Source organism: Polyodon spathula, chromosome 9, assembly GCF_017654505.1.
Source record: "Polyodon spathula isolate WHYD16114869_AA chromosome 9, ASM1765450v1, whole genome shotgun sequence".
In the NCBI taxonomy this organism is placed as follows: domain Eukaryota; kingdom Metazoa; phylum Chordata; class Actinopteri; order Acipenseriformes; family Polyodontidae; genus Polyodon; species Polyodon spathula.
Genome location: NC_054542.1, coordinates 15976741 through 16001257, shown reverse-complemented (window position 1 = coordinate 16001257; position 24517 = coordinate 15976741). Strand labels below are relative to the sequence as shown.

General features: G+C 40.7%; 1 protein-coding gene across 2 annotated transcripts in view; it reads left to right on the top strand.

Annotated features, from left to right (window-relative positions):
* The window catches only part of LOC121320430 (trafficking protein particle complex subunit 10-like), a 130637-nt gene extending 107608 nt beyond the window's left edge, over nucleotides 1-23029 (top strand). For both annotated transcript variants that reach the window (XM_041258759.1, XM_041258758.1), the window contains 5 exons: nucleotides 773-899; nucleotides 11901-12071; nucleotides 12411-12588; nucleotides 19364-19558; nucleotides 21613-23029. In XM_041258759.1, coding sequence (XP_041114693.1) covers nucleotides 773-899; nucleotides 11901-12071; nucleotides 12411-12588; nucleotides 19364-19558; nucleotides 21613-21845 — 904 coding nt within the window. In that variant the 3' untranslated portion in view covers nucleotides 21846-23029. The remainder of the gene's footprint in view (nucleotides 1-772; nucleotides 900-11900; nucleotides 12072-12410; nucleotides 12589-19363; nucleotides 19559-21612) is intronic.
* Nucleotides 23030-24517: the final 1488 nt, after the last annotated feature.

Sequence of the window (24517 nt, the reverse complement as noted above, 5' to 3'; positions counted from 1 at the left end):
TCAATGCAGAAAAAAATCCACACATTCACTGTAGTAGTGGATGGAATGATTTCAAACATTTGAGAAAACATTAATAGGAAACATTAATAAGATTATAATTAATTTAAAACATGGATAAGATTATAATGTTATGTTCTAAATCTGAAGTGCATTAAGTATTCATGATTTTTCCCAAGTTTTTAATACATTTTGAAACATGGTCTTTTTATTTATGTATAGAAAGAGGTAATATTTAAAAACTATAATGTTTAAATGTTAAATATATTAAACCAGTCATTAATTAGTGGGGTAAATCTTTGCCTCGTGGTATAGTGTGTTTTATTTTTTAATGGTATTTTTTTTCTATTAATAAACAATGTTTACTGATCACTTCTTGATATTGAAATGCTGCACGTGCAATACATCTGAGTCTTGATGCAGCATTTGTTACTGAAATAATTTTTTCTCTCACTGCTGTGCTTCATGTGACCTCTTGAGGTAGAGTGCAGGGAAGCTGTGGAAGTGTGGCTTTGAATTATCTTAAAGAAAAACAATTTTTTCATGAGTGGAAAATATACCATAAAAGAATATAATACTATAATGTCTGTAGATCTCATGTTGTCCTTTATAAAAGACACAAAGTGAAGGTTATACTGTATATATTATATGCCTTAGATTGGACTTCTTTGTTTTAGGTCTACATACTTTAAATGTTAAACCACACTAGATAAAGGGGTTAAACCTCACCACTGTACTGTATTGAGACACTAATCCAGTGCTTTCTTTTTCACAGGAAATACATACAGGTGTGCCTGCAGAATATGTCAGAAGTGAGTTTTCATTTGTTAGACCACAACCTGACAGAAAGCTTGAAGTGCCCAAACATTGAGCTGGTGTCTATGAATGTTAAAACTCGCCAGGTAAAGACTCAAACCTTTGAGAGGAACTAGTGTTGAACGATTATTACTTTTGAAAATAATTTGATATTTGTAAAATTTGATATTATTTTTTATAAATTGATATTTATAAAAATAAAAAAAAATCCTGATTTGTAATTAACAATTGTGAGATTATATGAAATACAAAAGTAAAAAAAAAAATGCTAAAATGGTACAGAAGTCCATTGCAAATTAAGAGGTTCAAGGGGTCAAACAAGAAAGTATTGTAACCAGGGATTACATACCAATAGTAATATGGATAACATAAATAGTACCCTAAAAAACAGATTTGCACCCCGTTCACACTTACTGAGTCAGCCTTGGGCCGTCTCTGGGCCGCCTCAGAATCTCCGTTCACAGTTGAGGTTTAAAGGGGCCTAAGTGCGTTCTCACATGTGGCTGAAAAGGAAGCCTAGATTGCGGTGAAGTGCTCGCCGGGAATGTAAACAGTGACGTAAACACTGCATTCCCAGAAGTCAACAACAGATTGAGCTGGGAAATTTGTAGATGAAAATATAGCAGTCTTATTTTTTGCAACACTGTTGGTACTGTACTTCTTGCATAAGATACAATAAAGTTGTGTTTTGACAGGTTACTGTGGAAAGAAGCGATCATGTTGTATCATGCGTAAATGCAGCCATCAAGGACGTTTCTGTTAGATTAGTCACAATACAGATTATTATATTAATGGTGACTGAATATGCATTATTTATCAATATTGAGATTTACAATCTGAAGTGTATGTATGTGTGTGTGTGTGTGTGTGTGTGTGTGTGTGTGTGTGTGTATATATACACACACACATAGAGAGAGAGAGCGCAAGTTTTATCGTTTTAATGAAAGCTGTACGATGAAGAAATACTTACCATTCATGACCATCATCGTCAAAAGTGTTGGTGTATTCGGTGCATTCCTGTTACAATTACGGCTGGAGTGGGGGACGTCAGACCAGATACAGGAACCAGGAAATAAACAAAGAGGTGGAGTTTTGGGGAAGCTGAGCACTTCCTTACGCTCAGCATTTAATAAATGAACAGACAGAAAATAAAAAGGTTGTAACAAAAACAGCACACGACATGTGAGGCCAAAATAAACAGACAAACAAAACAGACTAACAGACAAACACGGTGAGTCAAAACAATGGTTATATATTTTACTTATTTTAGGCTGCTACTGGCCATGCTGTCAGCAGACGTGCCTACAGTGGGGCAAATCTCTCCTTCTGCTGTACCACTGGCAGCGGAAATGATGCCAGTGGTGCGGCTGTCAGCAGACATGCTGACAGCTCCCAGACAGACTCCTTCAGCCGGGGGCAAGTCCAGCAGCGGAAAAGCTGCTGGGGTTGGTGGTCTCCAGACCTCCCTCAATATCTCTGGCAGCGAAACTGCTGCAGGGGAAGGTGGTCTCCTGACCTCTTCCCCCCTTTTTCATAGCCGGCAGTTCTCTCTGGTGGTGCTCCGGCCACACTGACCCCTGCGGCCAAGCAGAGCCGACGGCGACCCCTGGCAAAGCAGTTCCAGCGACCCCAGGTGATGCAGAGCAACTGGCAGCCCCAGGCGATGCGAGGCAGGCATCCTTGGGCGAAGATGTGTGGGGAGTCAGGACAAGCTGGGGTGCGGGTTTTAGCCCACTTCTTGGCCACTGTTGCCAGGTGGTTCTTCCCAGTGCTTCCCTCAGCAGCCTATGCATGGGCTGCTGAGGACCGCCAATATCTAGTCCTGGTCCTTCTGGTGAAGGGAGAGGCAGCTCCTGCTCCTCTCTCCCTGATGGTGATGGAAGCAGAGGCAGCTCCAGCTCCTCTCCTCGTGATGGTGGGGGAAGTGATACCAGCAGGTATTCATCCTCTGCTGGTGGGGGAAGTGATACCAGCAGGCATTCATCCTCTGCTGGTGGACAGGGACCCAGCAGACATTTACCCTCTGCTGGTGGACGGGGACCCAGCAGGCATTCACCCTCTGTTGGTGGACAGGGACCCAGCAGGCATTCACCCTCTGCTGGTGGACAGGGACCCAGCAGGCATTCACCCTCTGCTAGTGGAGGTGGCGGAGGCAGAGGCAGCTCTTGCTGCTCTGTTCCTGCCGATGGAGGTGGCGAAGGCGTGTAGTCTCCTGGCGGTGGTGGAGGTGGTGAAGGCGTGAAGTTTCCTGGTGATAGAGGTGGGAGCTGCATGTAGTCTCCCTGCGGCGGAGGTGGGAGCGGCGTGTACTCTCCTGGTTGTGGAGGTGGGAGCTTCGTGTAGTCTACCCTTAATAGCAGGGGACTGGTGCGGCTCTCCCTTACTTGCAAGGTACTGGTGCGGCTCTCCCTTACTTGCAGGGGACTGGTGCGGCTCTCCCTCACTTGCAGGGGACGGTGATGGAGGCAGAGGAAGCACCTGCTCCTGTCCTCCAGGTGGTGACAGTAGGGGAAGTGATACCAGCAGGCACTCGCCCTCTGCTGATGGAGATGGGGTCAGCAGGCATTCTTCCTCTGCTGGTGGAAGTGGGAACAGCTCCCTCTCGGGCTTTGGATCCCCACAGTCCCTCTCTCTGGGCGCTGGACTCTCGTGGTGCCCCTGTCTGGGCGCTGGACTCTCGCGGTCCCCCCGCCTGGGAGCTGGAGACCCTGCTACCTGGGCTGCTGTTCTGTTTGTAGCTGCCTCCAGGTAGCAGAGGACCAATTCCACACCTTCCTCTAGGGAGTTTGGGTTGTGTTCCCTCTCATACGCCTCCCATCGCTCCCTGTCCATCCACAGGATCCGGATAACTATGGGCATGGACTGGGCCTCCAGCCCAGCATTGTCCTGGATTCAGTCCCTCAACCTGACGGCGGCGTCTTTTTTTTTTTTTAAACAAGAAACTGAGGTTCCTGTTGTGATCTGCGTCTAGGAGGCGCTGGTAATCCCACCATGACACCACGTGTCACAAAGACGGCTGGAGTGTAGGACGTCAGACCAGAAACAGGAACCAGGAAATTACAAAGAGGTGGAGTTTTGGGGAAGCTGAGCACTTCTTTACGCTCAGCATTTAATAAATGAACAGACAGAAAATAAAAAGGTTGCAACAAAAACAGCACACGGCATGTGAGGCCAAAATAAACAGACAAACAAAACAGACTTAACAGGCAAACACAGTGAGTCAAAACAACGGTTATATATTTTACTTTGTTTAGTTTTTCTCGTTTTTAATACTCTCCTCTCCACACCCGTTCTCCACTCACGAACACACAGCCCCGAGTGAGCGAAAACTTGCTTCTTTTATACAGCTGTACCTAGACTCGATTGCTAATCAGTCATTCAGTTGGAGTCACGGTACAACTGCACGTGAATCGAGGTACGTCACCGCATTGACGCGTTAAGGCCGGCCCAGGGCCTTTGTTGGGTTCACACACGCAGATAGGCCGGCCCTGAGGCAGCACTGGTACTTTAGGCCGCATCAAAAAGCTGGTCTGAATCTCACCCGCCCAGGGCCGCCTTTTCATTTTTCGATCGTTCACACATAAGATAAGGCAGCCCTGGGCTGGCGTAAAACGCAAGTATGAACTTGATGTTATATGTTGTGTCATTTGTTATTCTGCCTTGTTTATGGATTGTATTGATTTATTATTTAAATTAGAAAGAGTTAAAACAAGAAACTATTGTGGGTTTGTATAATAGTAATATTTTTAAAATAATGCATTTGCACTGAAGCACTCAAGACAAAGCTAAATACAGAAGCGGCTCTTCTGTTCTAATTGCCAGCTTCTCATTCACCATAAGCATAGTCGTATGGACCAGTCCATCTAGTGAACTGGATATAATCAGCAATTTACAGTAACTGTTCACTAGATGGCATAATCTCTTAGTAGTTCATAGATACACATTATTTCCCAGCGGCCTTTTAAAGAAATAAACAAACCTGCCACCATAGATATCTACCTATTAACATTTACTTAATAACTAAAGTAAGGCTTACAGACAGATTTCTTTAACATAGTTTTGTAGCAGATATCATTGTGTAAAGTGAAAATACAAAAATAACTGCACTTTTGAGACCTATATAGATATAATGGGTATTAATCCTTTTGATACCATCTAACCTGAATCGATATTCCAAAGCTGCATGTAGTGCCCATGACGCAGTTGTGCCCGCCCCCAAGGGCATAAGAGACTGCAGTCACTCAAATTGTCATCATTTTTCCTTTCACCGACCTGAAAGAGAGATCTACGAACAGATAAGTACAGTGTTATATAGATTGTTTGCTTGTGTCATATCACTTATTGTGATTTATTTTACGTGTTTTAGTAAAACTTTACTTCACATACTTTGCACTCAGCCGTGGTTGTTCGTTAGTCCCTCAGCGGCCTGGTGCTCCGTGCGAAGCCAGCAGCTCTGCCCCTCCCCCGGGATTGAACACCATAAGCTGGTTGCTGGTGCTCTCTCGTAAGCTGCTAGCTTCGGTTGAAATGTGAAATACAGATTGTATTTTTTTATTATAAAAAATATATTAAAATAACGATAACTGTTTGTTTACTGTTTTGTGTGAGAACAAATTGTTTTCTCTGTTGTATTTTCTGCTTTTTCTCACAGATATACTAACGTGACAGCTGGGCTCAGCTGTCCGGCGTTTGACAGAAAGCTGCTTGCAGCTTTCCCCATAGTGTCTCTGTATCACATAAAGATCTGCTTGCAGTGTTACTGCGAAGACTGTTAGGGCTCTAGCAGTGGGCTTTCCTTGGGTTTGAATCTGTGGTTAGCCAAAAAGTGTTAAAGGTGGGCATCCCTGTATTGCTCCTGAGGTACCTGTAGGCCCCAGACCTGCTTCCGTTCCTGCTGGTACTTTGTACAACGAACAAGGTTACCTTTCCGATTCACTAGCAGTTGCTGTGCTCAGCACTGCATCAGGTCTGATTGCTTGCATTCCTTCCCACAGTGTTTCTTTGCCCCCCTGATCTTTGCTTGCAGTAGCATTGTGAAGGCTGTCACGGCTGACTGTAGGCTTCCTCCAGTCTTAGGGCTGTGTTGTGTTAAGCCAGAAGCTATACGGGTAGGTGTCCCCGCATATTGCTGGTCACTGATCTACTACCGTTCTTAGTGAACAAGGTTACTGTAACGATGGTGGACCGTGCTCTGCACCGTACCATACCGTGTGCACCTTTCTTATACTGTGCAACGTATTGTACAGTACCATACACTGTACTGTACCGTACAGTGTGTACCATACACCCGTACCAGGGGTACTGTGCACTATATACTGACTGTGTATATCGTACATTGGGCTTTATAATATATCATTAGCACTATACCGTATCATTTATGCCGTACTGTGTATTCTGTGCATTGCCCATTGTACTGCACTGTGCACAGATGTGCACTGTATCACACTGTTGCACTGTACTGTGTGTACTGTATAATATATCATTAGCACTATACCGTGCCGTGTATACTGTGCATTGCCCACCACACTGTACTGCACTGTGCTTATTATGCACAGTCTGTGCACTGTACCATACTGCACTGTACTGTATAATATATCATTAGCACTATACCATGCCGTGTATACTGCGCATTGCCCACCACACTGTACTGCACTGTGCTTATTATGCACAGTCTATGCACTGTACCATACTATACTGCACTGCACTGTATAATATATCATTAGCACTATACCGTACCGTTTATATCATGCCGTGTATACTATGCATTGCCCATCATACTGTACTGCACAGTGCTTATTGTGCATAGTCTGTGCACTGTACCATACTGTACTGCACTGTTCTTATTATGCACAGTCTGTGCACTGTACCATATTGTTGAACTGTACTGTGTGTTCTGTGCACTATAGTCACATTCTGTTTGCCGCTATCGCATCATTGGTGCAAGCCCCAAAGGTAGCACTTTTAGATAAGATGCTACCTGCCCATATAAGCAGTGCAGAGTTTCTGAAATTTTGCTTTAAAAGGGTTACTCAGCTGGCGATTTTGCTGCACGGCTGGGTAATAATAACAGCGTCTTGGTGGCTTACCAAAGCTGTTTGTTGAAGTCTCTTTCACAGACCCACAACACAGCAGCTCAAGGAATTGTGGCTGGTGAATAAGAACCTGCTATGTATATCAAAATACAATGTGCAGGCAGTGGCTAGGAACCTGGCTGCTTTAGTAGCTGCAAGATGTCAGCTCTGGCTGTCTCAGGCGCACATAGCGGATGGTGACAAGGTACCATTGCTGGATGCTCCAGGACACACTTTTGGTCCTGTGGTAGATGACATGCGCTCTCATCGGTGCGGGAGTCTAAGGAGGAACTGGTGCACCTGCTTCCAAAGAGGCAGCCTCCGGTACGTAGACTGGCGCCAAAATGGAGACCAAGGTTCCAGCAGCTTCAGAGATCGGCACAGCAGGCTCCTGCTAAAGCCAGAGGGGGTTTTCACAACTGAACCGCTGCTGCGCAAAGGGTAAACTTCAGTAAGTTCTGCCCTAGCAATGTGCTGCCACAGGCCCAGGCCCCCTTTTCAGGGAGTCACCTGGAGTACTGGCATCAATGCACCTTGGACACCTGGGTGCTCAGTACTGTACAGAACGGTCCTCGTCCTTTTTTGGGGCGTGACTACATTAGGATCCGCGAGACACATTGGTATTGTCTCAGGAGGAGACAGCCCTGCTGCAGAAGAGGGCTGTTTGCACAGTTCATCCTCTTCACCTGAAAGAAGGGTTTTACTCCAAGTACCTGGTGCCCAAACAGGATGGTGGCCTCAGAGCAATCATTGATCTCAGACAAGTCTCAGACATATCTGCATCAACGGAGGTTCAAAATGTTAACCATGCAGCAGTTGTTGCAATCAATAAGGCTAGGGAACTAGTTCACTACAGTGGATTTAAGACGCTTACTTTCACATCGCAATAAAATCAGTGCACAGGAAGTACCTCAGGTTCGCTTTCCCAGGGACTCTACGAGTTTCGGGTTCTACTGTTCAGCCTCTGTTTAGCCTGCCGTGCATTTTCAAAGTGCATGGAAGCTATTCTGGCCCCATTGAGACTCCAGGGCTCAGAGTGCTCAATTACCTGGACGATTGGCTGATTTGTGCTCAAAAAAGCGTTGGCAGGGGCTCACACAGGTCACCTTTTCCGGTTAGTTTGAACTATGCAAAAAGCTTTTGGTCATTTGTTCTGCACTCGCTTACTGTATGGTTTGATCCTAATGCTCCTGTCTCATGGCGCTCCCTGGAAGAAAATTTGGTGTACCCATACAGACTCCCAAGATTTAATCTATCAAATATTGCTCTCAGACGTTGTCAGCTATGGTTTGGCACCATAATCACACAGTTAGTTACTGTTTGGCGCTTAGTGGAGAAGCATACAAAAACCCAACTTAAGTGGCGCTCTCACTCTCCTTTATTTCACAATTTTGCACTTCTGATAGGGGGCCAACCCATTTGTTTTCCACACTGGAGGGATACAAACTGTCACTGATATTTCTAATGATGGCTGGCTCCGCGCATTCCAGGATTTACAACTTCAGTACAATTTGCTGGGTGTTTGTTTCTTTTTACCTCCAACTGAGGTCATCATTGCGTGCCTATGGGGTGCCTTGGGGGATAGCACTGTTAACACATCCACTCCAGAATATGTTAGACACAGGGGTTAAAACTAAGAGATTGGTTTCCACAATTTATGTTTCTCTTTTAAAGGCTTCTTATAAACCATTAACTGGTGCATTAAAACTGACAGTATGCTACGAAAAAGATGATTGCTTTGTGTGGCAACCACCTCACTCTCTCCACCCATCGGCAATGGATCTTCTCTTATCTTGATGCTGTTCATATGGAGCTATCCACGGCTTGGATCCATGACGCCAGGGGGGAGAATGTTCTAACCTGAAAATCAGCTGCTGATATCATAAAATCTATGTTGGTTGCATCATTTGCTAACAGGGAGTGATGTGGGTTCTCGAGGTGGTTAGGGGGGGTAGCTAAAGGCAGGTGGGGGGTTGTGGGTGGGTAGAAGGGTGTGTGGAAAATTGGAACTAAGGGTCTTTTCCTGTCTGTCTTATTGTAATGTGATGTTTGTTCCAAAATAAAAATAAAAAAAATTGATCACAAAAAAGAGTGAACTAGGCTTCTGGGCTTGATGGCAGCAGCTTCGCAGATCCTCCCCTTAGGTCTTCTGCACATGCACCCTCTCCAAGGCTGGTTTGCAGCCGTCTGCTGACAGTGTCTTGGCCTGCCTGCAGGAATTATCCTGGTGGACACAGCACTGCCTGCAGGAATTATCCTGGTGGACACAGCCTTCTCACCTACGCTTAGGCATAAGAACATAAGAACATAAAGTTTACAAACGAGAGGAGGCCATTCGGCCCATCTTGCTCGTTTGGTTGTTAGTAGCTTATTGATCCCAGAATCTCATCAAGCAGCTTCTTGAAGGATCCCAGGGTGTCAGCTTCAACAACATTACTGGGGAGTTGATTCCAGACCCTCACAATTCTCTGTGTAAAAAAGTGCCTCCTATTTTCTGTTCTGAGTGCCCCTTTGTCTAATCTCCATTTGTGACCCCTGGTCTTTGTTTCTTTTTTCAGGCTGAAAAAGTCCCTTGGGTCGACACTGTCAATACCTTTTAGAATTTTGAATGCTTGAATTAGGTCGCCACGTAGTCTTCTTTGTTCAAGACTGAACAGATTCAATTCTTTCAGCCTGTCTGCATATGACATGCCTTTTAAGCCCGGAATAATTCTGGTTCCTCTTCTTTGCACTCTTTCTAGAGCAGCAATATCTTTTTTATAGCGAGGTGACCAGAACTGCACACAGTAGTCAAGATGAGGTCTTACTAGTGCATTGTACAGTTTTAACATTACTTCCCTTGATTTAAATTCAACACTTTTCACAATGTATCCGAGCATCTTGTTAGCCTTTTTTATAGCTTCCCCACATTGTCTAGATGAAGACATTTCTGAGTCAACAAAAACTCCTAGGTCTTTTTCATAGATTCCTTCTCCAATTTCAGTATCTCCCATATGATATTTATAAATATTTTATAAAAAATGTTTATAAACATTTTTATTTCCTGCATGCAGTACCTTACACTTTTCTCTATTAAATGTCATTTACCACACTCCATTCTGAGGTTTTTCCTCTAATCAGTACTTTATGTTTTCTACATGTTAACCACTCCCTAATCCATGTACATGTGTTTCCTTGAATCCCAACTGCGTTCAGTTTGAGAATTAATCTTTTGTGCGGGACTTTGTCAAAAGCTTTCTGGAAATCTAAATAAACCATGTCATATGCTTTGCAATTATCCATTATCGATGTTGCATCCTCAAAAAAATCAAGCAAGTTAGTTAGACGCGATCTCCCTTTCCTAAAACCAAGTTGACTGTCTCCCAGGACCCTGTTACCATATAGGTAATTTTCCATTTTGGATCTTATTATAGTTTCCATAAGTTTGCATATAATAGAAGTCAGGCTTACTGGTCTGTAGTTACCTGGTTCAGTTTTGTTTCCCTTTTTGTGGATCGGTATTACGTTTGCAATTTTCCAGTCTGTTGGTACCACCCCTGTGTCAAGAGACTGCTGCATGATCTTACTTCTTTCATTTCCTTGAGAGACTGGGAGGATCTCATCCGGCCCAGGGGATTTGTTTATTTTAAGAGCTCCAAGTCCCTTTAACACTTCTGCCTCAGTTATGCTAAAGTTATTTAAAACTGGATAGGAACTGGATGACATGTGGGGCATGTTGTCAGTATCTTCCTTTGTAAAAACTTGTGAAAAGTAATCATTTAATATATTTGCTATTTTTTTATTCTTAATCTATGATTTTGCCATTTGTATCTCTTAAACATTTAATCTCCTCTTTGAATGTTTGCTTGCTGTTGTAATATTGGAAAAACATTTTGGAATTGGTTTTAGCTCTTAGCAATGTTTATTTCTATTTCTCTCTTGGCCTTTCTAACTTCCTTTTTGACTTGCGTTTGCAGTTCTGTGTACTCTTTCTGCGTACTTTCTTTTTGGCCCTTTTTTAATGCTCTGTAAAGTGCCTTTTTTCGCTGAATATTTCTTTTAATTGATCTATTAAACCATTTTGGCAATTTAGTTTTACATTTAGATTTGTCTACTTTAGGGATGTAATTGTTTTGCGCCTCTAGTACTACATTTTTGAAGAACAACCATCCTTCTTCTGTGGGTGTTTTCTCTATTTTACTCCAATCTACTTCTGTTAGTCTCTGTTTCATACCTTCATAGTTTGCTTTTCTAAAATTGTAAACCTTAGTTTTAGTCATTACTTTTGGGGTTTTAAAAAACACTTCAAATGAGACCATGTTGAGGTCTGAGTTTGCCAGTGGCCACCTATGAAGGACATTGCCACTCAATGGAGGCTTAATGTGGTGCTGGAAGAGCTTATGAAGCCTCCCTTTGAGACGTTGTATTCAGCGGAGCTAAAATATTTATCTATGAAAGCATCTTTCTTGCTTGCTATTACATCTGCTGAACAGTTGAGTGAAATGCAAGCTTTTTCAGTTGCAAAAGGCTGCTTAATTTTTGCAGAAGCCAGGGCGAAAGTCACACCGTTACTTGCACAGGGTTCCCCCTGGTGATGTGCAAGGTGGCCTTGGCCGAGCCTCGAAGCTTTTCACTTGGTCTGCAATTTTCTTTGAATTAAATTTGCACTAATACACGTAAAATAATCGCAGTAAGTGATATGACACAAGAGACATAGGTCGGAACAGTGATGATGTTTTGAGTGACTGCAGTGATGTGCAGCTTTGGAATACTGATTCGGGTTAGGTGGTATCAAAGGATTAATACCCATGAGGTAATGGTTACATTTCTGTTTCAGGGAACCAGGATTATGATAATAACCCTACGATTTATTTTATTATCTACAGTTACTTTAAGGGGTATCCCTAACTAAATACATACAGTTATAGTATATCAGTACACTACAGCAATATAGCAAATAGCTATATTGAAATCCCATAAACCCATGTGTATGCTGTTAAGGATTATCAGATTAGTAACATCTGTTTTCTCCTCCAGCATGTCTACAGAAAGCAGACAGTATTCTGCCTGTGGGAAATTAAGTGGACCAAAGAACTTCCTTCCAGTTTGCAGTATCGGTTTTCTGTCAACTTCTGTCCTGCAATCAGTGAAGAGGAATCCACCTCTTTTAAACCCTACACCTATGAATTTCAGCTGGAAAACATTGTTGTGAGTACCACATGTTGTCAAGGGCAGGTTTTAAAAGAGTAAACATAAGAATATAAGAAGTTATGAACGAGAGGGCTTTTTGGCCCATGTGTGGTTGTTCAGTTTGTACTAGCTGACTTGCTTCCCAAAGTCTGTCGCCACTCAATTTTCTTTACATTTATTAACATTAAATTTGCCATATTTCAGTCCAGTATTGGGGCTTAATCCCTTTTGGATTTCCTGGACTTCCAGATGCGTGTCAACCACTCCAACAGCTCCAACTTTTACGCAATTGATTTTAGTAATATTATCTGATGGCAGTACAGCTTTTTGATTCCCCACTATGTTCTCCACTCACAGACGCTGTATAATGTTAAAGCAGAGATCTACCCAGTGCTGGGAGCAGAACACTGCAGAACTGGTTCCCTCTGCTCTCTAGAAGTTTCCATCACACGGCTTTCTGACCTCACAGAAGCAGATCAGGATGAATCTCTGACAGAATCTGATGGGCTGTGCACAACCAAGCTCATGTACGAAGGTAAAATTATGCTAATTATTCAGATATGTACACCTGTTTTAAGGGAGGCAAAAAAACACTGTTTCTAACAGGGTTCATACAATTCATGGAAATTTAAATTTGTTTTCAGACCTGGAAAGGCAGGGGAATTTTATGAATTGCATTTATGGTCGCGGAATACCAGGGAAAATCATGTAAGAGTTTATTGCTGCAGTTGCGTAGCCCTGTGTGCAAAAGCCTTTTTTTTCTCCCCACTATTCGGGTTATACATTTTCCCAGCGCATTTATTATCGAGCGTTCGTTGGTTTTCTGCTGTAGTGTTGCTATGGTTAGCACGTGTTTCCGTGTTTCACGTCAGCTGTGTTTCTCATTCGTAGCCGCTGACAAAGTGAGTAGGCTTTTCGTAGCCATTGCTAAGAGCAGCAAGCATCAGGCTTGTTTGGAAAGGCGTAAAGAAATAACTCAAAACATGGACATAAGTTTCTGAGCAGCAACTGAGGTGGTTGATTCAAGAGTCAATGCTGTAGACAGGGAGTCAGCGGCTACAAAAAATCTCACCACACCAGTACTGTAACTCTGAAAAAATCAAGAAGTGACGGCGCTCAAGGCCTCGGGTTGTCGACAAATAAGACATTGGAAGCAGAGATTCTCAGGTACTTGAAACTTAATCGTCGCATTGGTCCTACTAGTCAGCAGTCTGCAGGGAAGTCTGCATTATTTGTATCATTTTTCATTTTCTTGAACCAAATTACCAGTGTATAGTAAAGGGAGTGACATTGCTCGAGTGTGAGCTCCGATAATTATTTATTTATTTATTTATTTATTTAAATGTAACTTTATTTGAATTGTCAGTAGCCTGCAGTGCTGGCTTAAAAAATGCCTATGCGGTGAAATTCATGAACTTGTATAGCTAACGTTTTAAAGACTAATTGTGTATTTTACTGTGGGATTAGAGTAAAACATGCCGGTACATGTTCCTATGTGTTGCTACAACTTTTTACGTAAGTTGTGTTTTATTGTTTTCATATTTTTTTTTAACATTTTGACCACTTTTGTAAACTTAAATTGCATTCCGTGCCTCAAGATGTCTTGCCATGTACCTGCATGGACCGCTCAGAACTACATTTCCCATCATCCTCCTGCTCACATATGTAACTGAGGTGGATTTATCAGAGAGGATTATTAAAATAATGCCAGACTTAAAGAACTATGTAGATGCAGTGGAGTCTGGAAAAATCCCAAACCCTGCTACAAAGTCATAGTCTGTCAAGGAAGGGTGTAAAGATCTATTGATGTCTGCCAAAATTGCATTTCACCTCTTGTTTGCAAAAGTGACCCCCTTTCTGACTGTGTACCAGACAGAGAAACCAGTGGTTCCATTGTTGTAGGTAATCTCTTTAATATGATTACCTCAATCATGCAGAGGTTCATTAAGGGAGATGTGATTGCTAAAGCCCACTCTGTGTCCAAATTGATGAGCATTGATGTTGCTGACAAAAAACTCCACTGTCATCCACTCAAAATAAATGTTGGGTTTACAGCAGAGAAAATAATGAAGGATCTGGTAGCAAATAAGAAAATCAGTGAAAAGAGAGTACTTGAATTTAAGATGGAGAGTAAAGCTTGCTGTCGGTTGTGCTGAAGTTGCAGGATAAGTGTCCCCTACAATACACATTGGTGCGCAGAATGGCATGCTTGGATCTACGTAAAATGGCCAAGGATCAGGAATCTTGTGTGAAAAAGCTCAGAAAGGTTCTGCAAACACTTGTTGATGCAAAAGGTGCTGATGGAACAGCTGTGATGATGTTCTCAGACAGTACAGGCTGTGTATCAGTGACATTGTGACCAGTAGAAAAGCAGAATTTACAGATTTGGATTATACTAAATGTAGGGTGGATACCGTCTTCTATGAAATAATGGCAGGCAACAAAGCATTTGACAAGCTGTGAAAAATTGTGCAGGTCCTGCTGCTTCTGTCTCATGGAAATGCCTCAGTTGAGAGGATTTTCAGTGAATTGTCAAATTGAGGTTGAGAGTCTTGAAGAGAATACCTACATAGACCAGTGCCTTGTATGTGACCATCTTAACTCAGCTGGGGGAATCCATAATGTGTTGATTATCAAGGCCCTCTTACTATACCGTACCTACCTGAATGAGCAAAAGAGGATAAAGGAAAATGAAAGCAAGACACTGAAGAGAAAATCACTTGTGGATGAAATTGATGAAATAAAGAAAAAAAAAACGCATTGAGAACAATGCACACGCTCTTGAAGTCAGCTGATGAAGGCTGAAAGTACAGGAAAGCTGACTTTAAAGCAAAATCAAACAGTTTGCGCAGATCTGCTAAGGATAAACTTGAACATCTGGGACATGTAAAAGAACTAGATGAAAAGCTCAAATAACTTAAAAACATGTACACTGTTTAAAAACATTTATATAACTGGACTTCAGTTTCTAGTATTGTCATAGCGTGCATTTTGTCAGAATTGACATTGGCATGATCTTGACAATCAATATACATTCTTTGGATTTATTTGAAAAAAGAGTTTTGTTTTTTTGAAAAAGTAGTTTTTCCTTTACTCATTTTACTTTACAGTAACATTTCACCAGTGTTAAAACAAGGCTGTATATTATGGATTGTTCCTGAATTCTGATTTTGTCTTGTGGTCATAATTCTACTGACATTTAAAATATAATTTCAGTTCCATGCAGTTTTTTTAATCTTTTTACATGATCTAATAACACTAACAATTTTTTTTTTTTTTTTTTTTTTTTGGTTCCTGGGTAGTAAGTGTTATTTCCTTACTTGATATTTGCCCAACTCCACCTTTTTAGCAATAGCAATATAAAGCATCTCCAAACACGGAATATTGTATTTATTATATAGATATACCTTCCAATAATATGATTGTCCAGATAGGTAAATTGGTAGGTTAGTTTGACAGGGACTAAGACGGCACCAGGGTCCAGTCACATATTCACGTCTCAAACAAGCATTTCAAGTGAGTGGATACAACCATAGGCTTTTTTTGTATATAAAAGAAGCCTGGACTTATTGGTCATGTGTTTCTGGCAATTCCCAGGCAGACTACGTGACCATTGAGGTGCTGGAAACAAAGAAAAAACAAAAAGCTGGATAACATGCAAACTCTAGCTGTGCAGCAAAACTGCTGTGCGTATTCTTAATGCATTAAATATAGTATACTGCATGGGGGCAGTGTGTGATACATGAGAATTTAGCACCCCAAGGGTGGGATTCTACATCCAAGCATCCCAACCCAAGGGTGGGCATTAAAACTGTCATCTGTCCCACACTACCCCATGCAGTATTTTTATAATATCTGGTGAGCACTTTTTTTCATGCCAGAGTTTTAAAGCTCTGTGTTGCTTGCTGTGGGGGGCTTACTTGATTTAGTTTATGTCAGTGAGTTCTTATACAGACAATGAACTGGATACACAATTTTATTTAAAATAGTAAGAACTTTGATAAGTTGAACACAGTTTAAAATAACGTTTGCATTATGTGAGACAGTACAGAGAAAATCACAATTACAATGTTCTGTACTAGGAGTTATATCACTTTTTAAGAGTTATAAAGTGAACAGTTTAAACTTGTACCTTAAACAGTAATTTGTTTTTTAGGGAATTAGGTGTTATGGAGCTTAATTGCTCTTCTGGGCTGAGTGCCAAATTATTATTTTTTTATTTTTTTTGCCTTGGCAAGTTTTTCAAGTATGGTGAAAAAAATGCCAGGGAGCATTTTATGATGTGCTTTAACATTTTGTTGCATACTATTTTGCAATTTCTGTGTTCGCTAGTTTGTTCCGAGGGTGTTTGCTAACATTTCTGTGTACCTGTTTGAAAGAAGGGCCTTACCTTCAGTCATAATCAGAGTGTATTACAAAGCATCTTTGTCTGTGGATGGGAAATTTTTCAGGTGGCCGATTTATAGATGTTTACGGTGACTCCCTCATGGCAGTTTGGCCCGAAGATTGAAAGGAGAGCCTAGATGTGAGGTGACACAGGCAGTTAAAGTCGCTGTGGGTAGTTGTTTGAGGCCTACTTTGTTTGAAGGGAATTAGAATTTTTATCATAATACACAAATTATACTTGTACCTAGTGTTCTACGATACCTCATTTAGAGAGTATCAATACGATACCGTGCACATTATCTTGATATTTGATGTTGTTAAATGGCTCCCAAATTCCTTTTTTGCATTAATAACGCTACAACATGGTGGTCATTGCCATGACTATAAAATTAAAATAACACTGGTAAGAAAGCGCAACACTTAGTATAAAAGACACAATTTTCTTTGTTTCTTACATGTAAAAAAAGAACTCTGGTGTTTCTGCCAGTTTCAATTATTCCTATTACGAGGAGTATCTTAATTCTTATATATAACAAAATAACACAGAAATAGTTATAAACAGTTTTACGTAGAACCATCACATGGGTCAATGTGACCGATACATTACAAAACATTTTTTTTAATATTGTAAGATATTCTATTTTTTTTTTGTAAATGCAGCAAACATTATTATTTAAAGCCTTTCTTCGTAGTTAACTATAAGGCATTCTCTCTAATTCTCTTCTCTACACACCCGTTCTCCACTCACCAAACACACAACCCGAGTGAGTATAACGCTGCATCTTTTATGCAGGTGTACCGAGACTCGATTGCTATTCAATCATTCAATTTGGAATCTCGGTACGTCTGCATGTGAACTAATGTGTGCACCTCCCCGTGCTCACATACAATTATATATTTTAAGTCATTAGTGCTACACAGACCCATTTATATCCTGTGCACCAACATCTAAACACCAACATTAACACACCACACGCAATACACAACACAAAATACACACAGGAGTGGAGTACACTGCCACATATCTCCCCCCTTGTGCGCAGCACACATGGCCTTAATGGCCACCTCCCCCCTTAAAATCCCAAAAGTCTTGGGCCAAGAACAGGGACTTCAAGAGGTTCATAGGTGGCAATGTTGCCAGTAGCCAAGCTGCTACTGCCAATGCTGTCAGCTGACATGCTGACAGTGGGGCGAGTTCTTCCTCCTGTTGAACCACTGGTAGTGGAAATGCTGTGGTAATGCCGTCAGCAGATGTGCTGACAGCGCCGGGGCTGGCTCTTCCAGCCTAGGTAATCCTTCCTCCCACTGCACCACAGTCAGTGGAAATGTTGCCAACAACGAGGCAGATGTGCTGACAGCGCCGGGGCTGGCACCTCCAGCCTGGGCACTCCTGGCAGCAGAAAGTCTGCTTCCTCCCATGGCACCCCTGGCAGCGGAAAGACTGCCAGGGACAATGATGTCAGGGGACCTGCTCACAGGTCCAGGGCTGACTCTTTTAGCCCTCAGCAGTCCTGGCAGTGGTGTACGGGCATCCCCCTGCGATGGGGAATGGCAATTCCCGGGTGGTTTGTACGGGCATCCCCGGGGCAGTGTCGTGGGGGCATCCCTGGGCGGTGTCATGGGGGCATCCCCAGACGATGCAGCCAGGAGGCTTTAGAAGCTTTATGAAAAAAAAAATCTGATACTTTTATTTTTCCCCGATTTATTAGGTATTATGGGATTTTGGTATCATGATATACTGTAGGTATTGATGTACATCTCTCCGGTAGTGTTATTGTAAACCTCACATGCCACACCGCCGCTCTCCCATTATTTTGCGCCGACTGTGACGTGGCTCTTCACTATGTGACCCTCATCAAGCCCCAGCAGAGGATCAACGGAGACCCCAGGGATGACATTTGGCAAATGACAATTAATAGAGAAAAGTGTAAGGTTAGGGTTAGGGATAGGCAATAAAAATGTAATATGGGAGTGTGACAGGCTGATGAGTGGATAGAGGCCCAGAGACAGACTGCAGTTCAAAAAAATAATACTTTTAGTCACAATTAAACACAAAATAAAAGGGCACAAGGGCCAAAACAAAGATATTCAAACACATATAACAAAGCAAAACTTACAAAATAAAGGTTTCCAGGCTGGGCGATGCCTTCAATGGACCAGGGGAATTTAACCTCATCCCTGCCAATCTATATGGGGCATTCAAAACAGAAAATAGGAGGCACTTTTTTACACAGAGAATTGTGAGAGTCTGGAACCAACTCCCCAGTAATGTTGTTGAAGCTGACACCTTGGGATCCTTCAAGAAGCTGCTTGATGAGATTCTGAGATTAATAAGCTACTGACAACCAAACGAGCAAGATAGGCCGAATGGCCTCCTCTCGTTTGTAAACTTTCTTATGTTCTTATGATTGTCCAGAGGATTCAGCCCCAGTGTGGAGGTGTCTCTCATTAAACAACCAACTGCAACCGGCTCAGTCCAGCCCAACTCGCCTTCAGTTGGGCCCGGAGAGAATTGCTGGACACTCAGTTTTTTTTTTCTGGCTCGAAGATTGAAGGAGAGACTGTTGCCAAGTAGTTTCAATATTGAAAATGTGTGTTTTTTTTTTTTAATTTACCTGATTTTCACTACGTGGATGGCTCTGGAGGGTTTTTGTTATGAAGTACACACTAGAGAATTGTGGAGATGTGTTGCTGGTTGACAGTTCGCGTTGGGGTAAGCTCTCTGTTGCTGATATTAATGATCGCTTGTTTCTTGTGTCACACCCTACGCAACTCTATATTGGTTTATTAACAGCCCAGAAATACTGTAGTGTCTGATGCCATGGATAAAGGGGAAAGGGATTTCATGATCAAGCATTATCAGTAGTAATGGGGAGAGCTTGGCCAAACTGATCTGCTGTTTTTCCATTTTCTTTCTTTTACAGTGGTGGACAACAGCAGTAACTGGGCATTGTGTGGAAAGAGCTCGGGGGTCATCTCAATGCCTGTGGCAGCTCGGGCCTCACACAAGGTCCACATGGAGGTGATGCCACTGTTCGCTGGAAACCTGCCTTTCCCCAATGTGAAGGTCTCCAAGTACCTTCCTCACTACTCATCCCACTCTACACAACCGGACATTGGTAAAGTTAAAACCAGAATTTTTGCTTATACACTAGTCCCTCACTAAACCGGACGTGTTTAGAGACAAAAAGGTTGTCCGAAATATTGCCAGTTTAAAAAAAATAATAAAACAAACAAAAAGATCCCACTCAGATATACGTTTTATAATAATGTATAAATCATTGAGCTGAAATAACATTAATATATTATCCGTACACATGGCATTATGTAAAAATGTAACATATACATTAGATACATACAGTGCAGTAGTAAAATCTAATTGATACCTAGTGCACTTTCTTTTTACTTTAGTCTATAGACTACAGGTTACATGCTGCTGCATTGAAACAATAAAAAAAAAAAAAAAATCATTGAAACTAAGTGATTTTAGTGCTTTTTTCTTTTTTTTACCATAGTCTACTTACTACACAAGTAAGCTGTACAATACGCTGTACAGTACCTTACATATACTAACAAACTTTACATAAATAAATCACTTTTAAATGTATATAGAACATTTTACAGCATTCTTTGCAAAAAGCAATATAAGACTGAATTTTAATTATTGTAGTCCACATCCTTTCGAACTACTGGAGTCCATCAGTATTTCTGAAAGCTTCTCGTCCTTTTCCAAGTTTCCTCACAGTTTTAACTCTTTAGAGTATGAGTCTATATGACGTCTTTTAATCAAGTTATTAATTTTAGTGATCTAGTAGGCTACTTGTATCTGCTCTGCTCTGATTTTCGTTCAGGTTTTGGAGTCAATATAACAATTGTGTGTCTCTTTGGATCATGCATCACACTACATTCTACTGAGCCCGGGAGGGACATGAGAGAAAAAAAATATATCTTGTGCACACCTGTTACTATCTCGTGGCCACAATATATGTATCTTGTGCTCACAAGATAGTAAATCATACACACAAGTTATTATCTCATGGCCACAAGATCTATATTTTTTCTCATGTTCCCTCATGGGCTCCATAACTTTGGTTATTATTGGAGGACTGCTGTACTATTTTTTTTTTTTTTTTTTTTTTTAACTCCCAAGCTGCCAAGTAGTTTTCTAAAATGCCAATCCCCACTCAGAATATTACTATTAATTACAAGTAACATTTTGTACTGTGAATAATTCAGAAACACTGTATTTTCAGAAACGTGATCGATATCAGCATTTAGTAACCCTGTGAGCTATAACATAGCCCAAATTGTGTTACAAATTTCACAGAAAATGAAGCCTTTGGAATTAAGTTGTTGGAGGTGTTTTTTCTTTGTGTAAGAAAAATAAATGTTATCAGTTTAAAGTACAATACTCTGAATTGGTTTATGAACATTTTCTAGTGTCAAAAGGCATTGTAGGGGGAAAGGATTTGATGCTCAAGTAGTAATAGTAAATGTGTTTTTGCATTTTATGTGACATAAAACAGACCATTTCTACAATTTGGGCTATGGTGTAGAGCTGATGGGGTTACCAACAACTTTTTTTCTGAAAAATGCGGTGTTGATCTGAAAACTGCAAAAATTATCATGGCAAACTTTTTTATATGGGGCAAATCTGTAACAGGATAAACGTGTAATAGGGTAATGGGTAAACTTTTTTAAAAACCCATTACCAAGAAAGTAAAGAAATTGTATTATGAGTTATAATTTAACAAACATATTTTTATTAATTAACATTGGTGTTTTGTAGATTAGGACTATTTTTAACCAATCGAAAGCATATAACTACAAAAGTTTTGTAAGAATTGCATTTATGATTTTCGCATCAGTTTACCTCTGACCTGAAACCTCTATCAGTGTCAATAAAGAGTGGCACAACATAAGAGAATCCTATATCCTTGTCCACTAATATTTCATTTTGTGTGAGCGTTCTCTCTGAAACTTAGTATAAATATACATTGCTTACATTAACAAAGGGGTCTGATATCTAACTGATTCTACTGTGAAGTTAAGTAGACAAGTCATTGCAATCGCACAGTATATAAATAATAATGTATAGCATATCAAATGTTATTTGTATTACTTGTACATTTAGTACACAGTGAAAGTGCTTTTTTATTGTTTCTCATTCTAGACAGCTGGCTTGAGAATGACCTTTCAGTTGACAAGGCACTGGACGAACAGGCAGACAGCAGTAGCATACGAAGCCGAACCAGCACGCACTCCGCCAGCAATGAACACAAAGGGTTGTCCATGCCCCGTCTGCAATCATTCAGCCCTGGCCAGGTCTTCAACTGCAGCACTGGCATGCAAGTCCTTGTTGTTCCCAGCAAGGACGACCATGTCCTGGAAGTTAATGTTACATGACAACTGTTGCTTTCACGTTCATTAAACAGACCCTAGTATGGTTGCACTTGACTGGATGGTAACACATGCACTTAGTAGGCCTCTGTTTTAAAACAGCGTACTTTCCTGACAGAGCATTTGGGCAAATACTGCTGTAATTCTTTTTTAACTTGTGACCTGCCCAGTCCTTTTTGTTTTGTTTTGCTTTTTGTTTTGTTTTGTTTTTAAACCATTCACAGAATGTACAACAAACTTAAAAACCAGTGTTCATATGTATATGCTGATAGGGAAAGCAGCTTGACCTAGTGCTTGGAGCAGTGGACCCAGTCAGGAGATCCATAGTTTGATTTTCAAGCACTGCCTTCAATTCACTTTGTGACTCACTTTGGCTTGTCAGTTGACCCTCATGCAGGTCAACTGACTCCAGAGATGTTATTTCTCTGCAATGCTGTGGAAAAAAATAAATATACCAGATCATATAGGTACATTATACACAACAAGAAAAGTGTTGAAGCTTCTGCCTTTCAGTTGTTATCCCAGTGTCAGCTGTGTTGGCTGGGTAACCCTGCAGAGTCTGTTAACTGAGTGTCTGATTTTCTTCTCTACATACGTAGTGTATGTACTCCTGTTTGAGTGCTACAATCCCAGAACTATGTGGTGGAAAATGTCCTGGTCCTGCTGCACCCACAGCAGATCATTTGTGTCAGGACTGAAATCAGACCCATGCTAAACCTGGAACCCTCCTATTGTTGCATTTTCTCTTCTAGTAGAGTATACATAAGTCGGTAAGACCTTATTTCTGGTTGAATAACTCCTGATAGGCCATTGCAGATGGTAGAAGGTACTGCTGAAAGTTTTAAAGAGAAAGGGTCTTGTTTTATTAACAGGTGAAGATCATCTGTAGGGTTAGTGATTTTTAGTACACATCTTCTCCTGCTGGGATCGTGGTAGTTACTGCTTAATATTTGACAGATGTCAACACTGATCAAAATACATTATTATTTGAAGGCTGGCTGATTCTTTCTGAATTGTGACGTGGTTGGAACATAGCTGTATTTTTTTCACGGTTATCATTGATTTCACGATTGCCATGTACCTATTGTCATGTAATATGCAGTTCCTTGTAATAATTCCCATTTCTGAAAGAATAGTATAAATATATATGTGTTTTGTATCACTTAAAATAAATATAGCAAACATTTACCTTATTGATACTACCTGTTACACTGCATTTATGAACCAGGCAGCTGGTTTAGTTTGCTTCCAGTAAATGGTTGAACACACTGCATAGTGCTGCACGATTTCTTTCAACGAAAAAGACACCAGCTGCATTAAAAATTAGAAATATTTCTGCTAAAGATCACTTTGTCCAATACAAGAAGGGGACATTTCATGTGTATGTTGTTATATTACATTTATTTATGGTTTTATTCAGTTGATATTCACTGAGGTGACAATAGAATGTCTTTAAAAGGGGGGCTTAAAAACACAATATTCTAAATTTAGCACATACTTTTTCAGGTAAGCATTTATAACACTATTTTTCGACTTTAATAAATATTGTGTTTAATCATGAAATATCTTGAATTTTTGGGCTGTGAAATAAGCCATTTTTTACCGTGAAAAAAATGCAGCCCTACTAACTGGGCTCCTTGTTCATATCTGACTAATTGAGTAATGTGCTTCTGCCAAAAACACAATCCTACCTTTTATTTCAGGTTTGTACTCTCAGTTAAATCTAAAGTTCCGTCCATGGATGATGTAAAAGGTAGAAGTATAAAAATGTAGAAATATAAAAACTACTTTGAAACAACTCTGAAAGAAAGCAGATTTGTTTTATTTTAGGATGACTAATGAATAAAAGTAATTTTAAAAAATGGTATTACAAAATCCACTAGTCTTTTTCTTGCTAGTCACACAAGTTTTGAAACTTTTAAAATCTCACACAATGTAGATGTTCTTACTTCCGAGTGCTGAATTGTTCCTGGTCCTCAAAACTGCAATCATACCAAACTCTATTTATGGTGTATATTCTGTAATATAGGTTGATGTAATTTTTAAAGTGTCATTAAATTGCCCTACCATCTGTGTATAGGTTGCACCAAAAAAGTAGTTTTGGAATTTCTTTTTTTTTTTCTGTTTTAACTTGTGTATACAAGTGTGTTTGTTTGTTTGTTTTTTTTTCCCCCAGTCCACAAAGTTTAAATATTTGTATTATTTTAAGAATGTAGTTTGACCATAGCCAGTAAGATCATTTACAATGAAAGAAGGAAATCAGTTTTACCAATTTATCAATGTACCTGTAGTCCCAAACCACTGGTTAAAATGATTGGCCATCAGTGTATATATGAAAGCCAAACTTATCCAGATGATGTGGTTGCTGGAAATCTAAATGCAGTCGAAGAGGATTTGGAAATGCAGAAGAGAGAGTGATCACTTTGCCTGAGGATATTGGACATATTTTGGTATATCTATCAAATCACATTGCAATATCATTAAACTGCAATGCAGGTCTTTATTTATAAGCATTTCTTCTCATCCTGACAAGTACAATGCAACCACAATAAGCTAATTGAAGTTTATATCTTGCATTGCTCTGGGATGGATGACATGGGCCAGGTTTCTGTCTGCCAAGTTTTTCCATGCAGCAGCTTGCACCTGATCCATACTGCCTTCAGATTATATCCAAATTT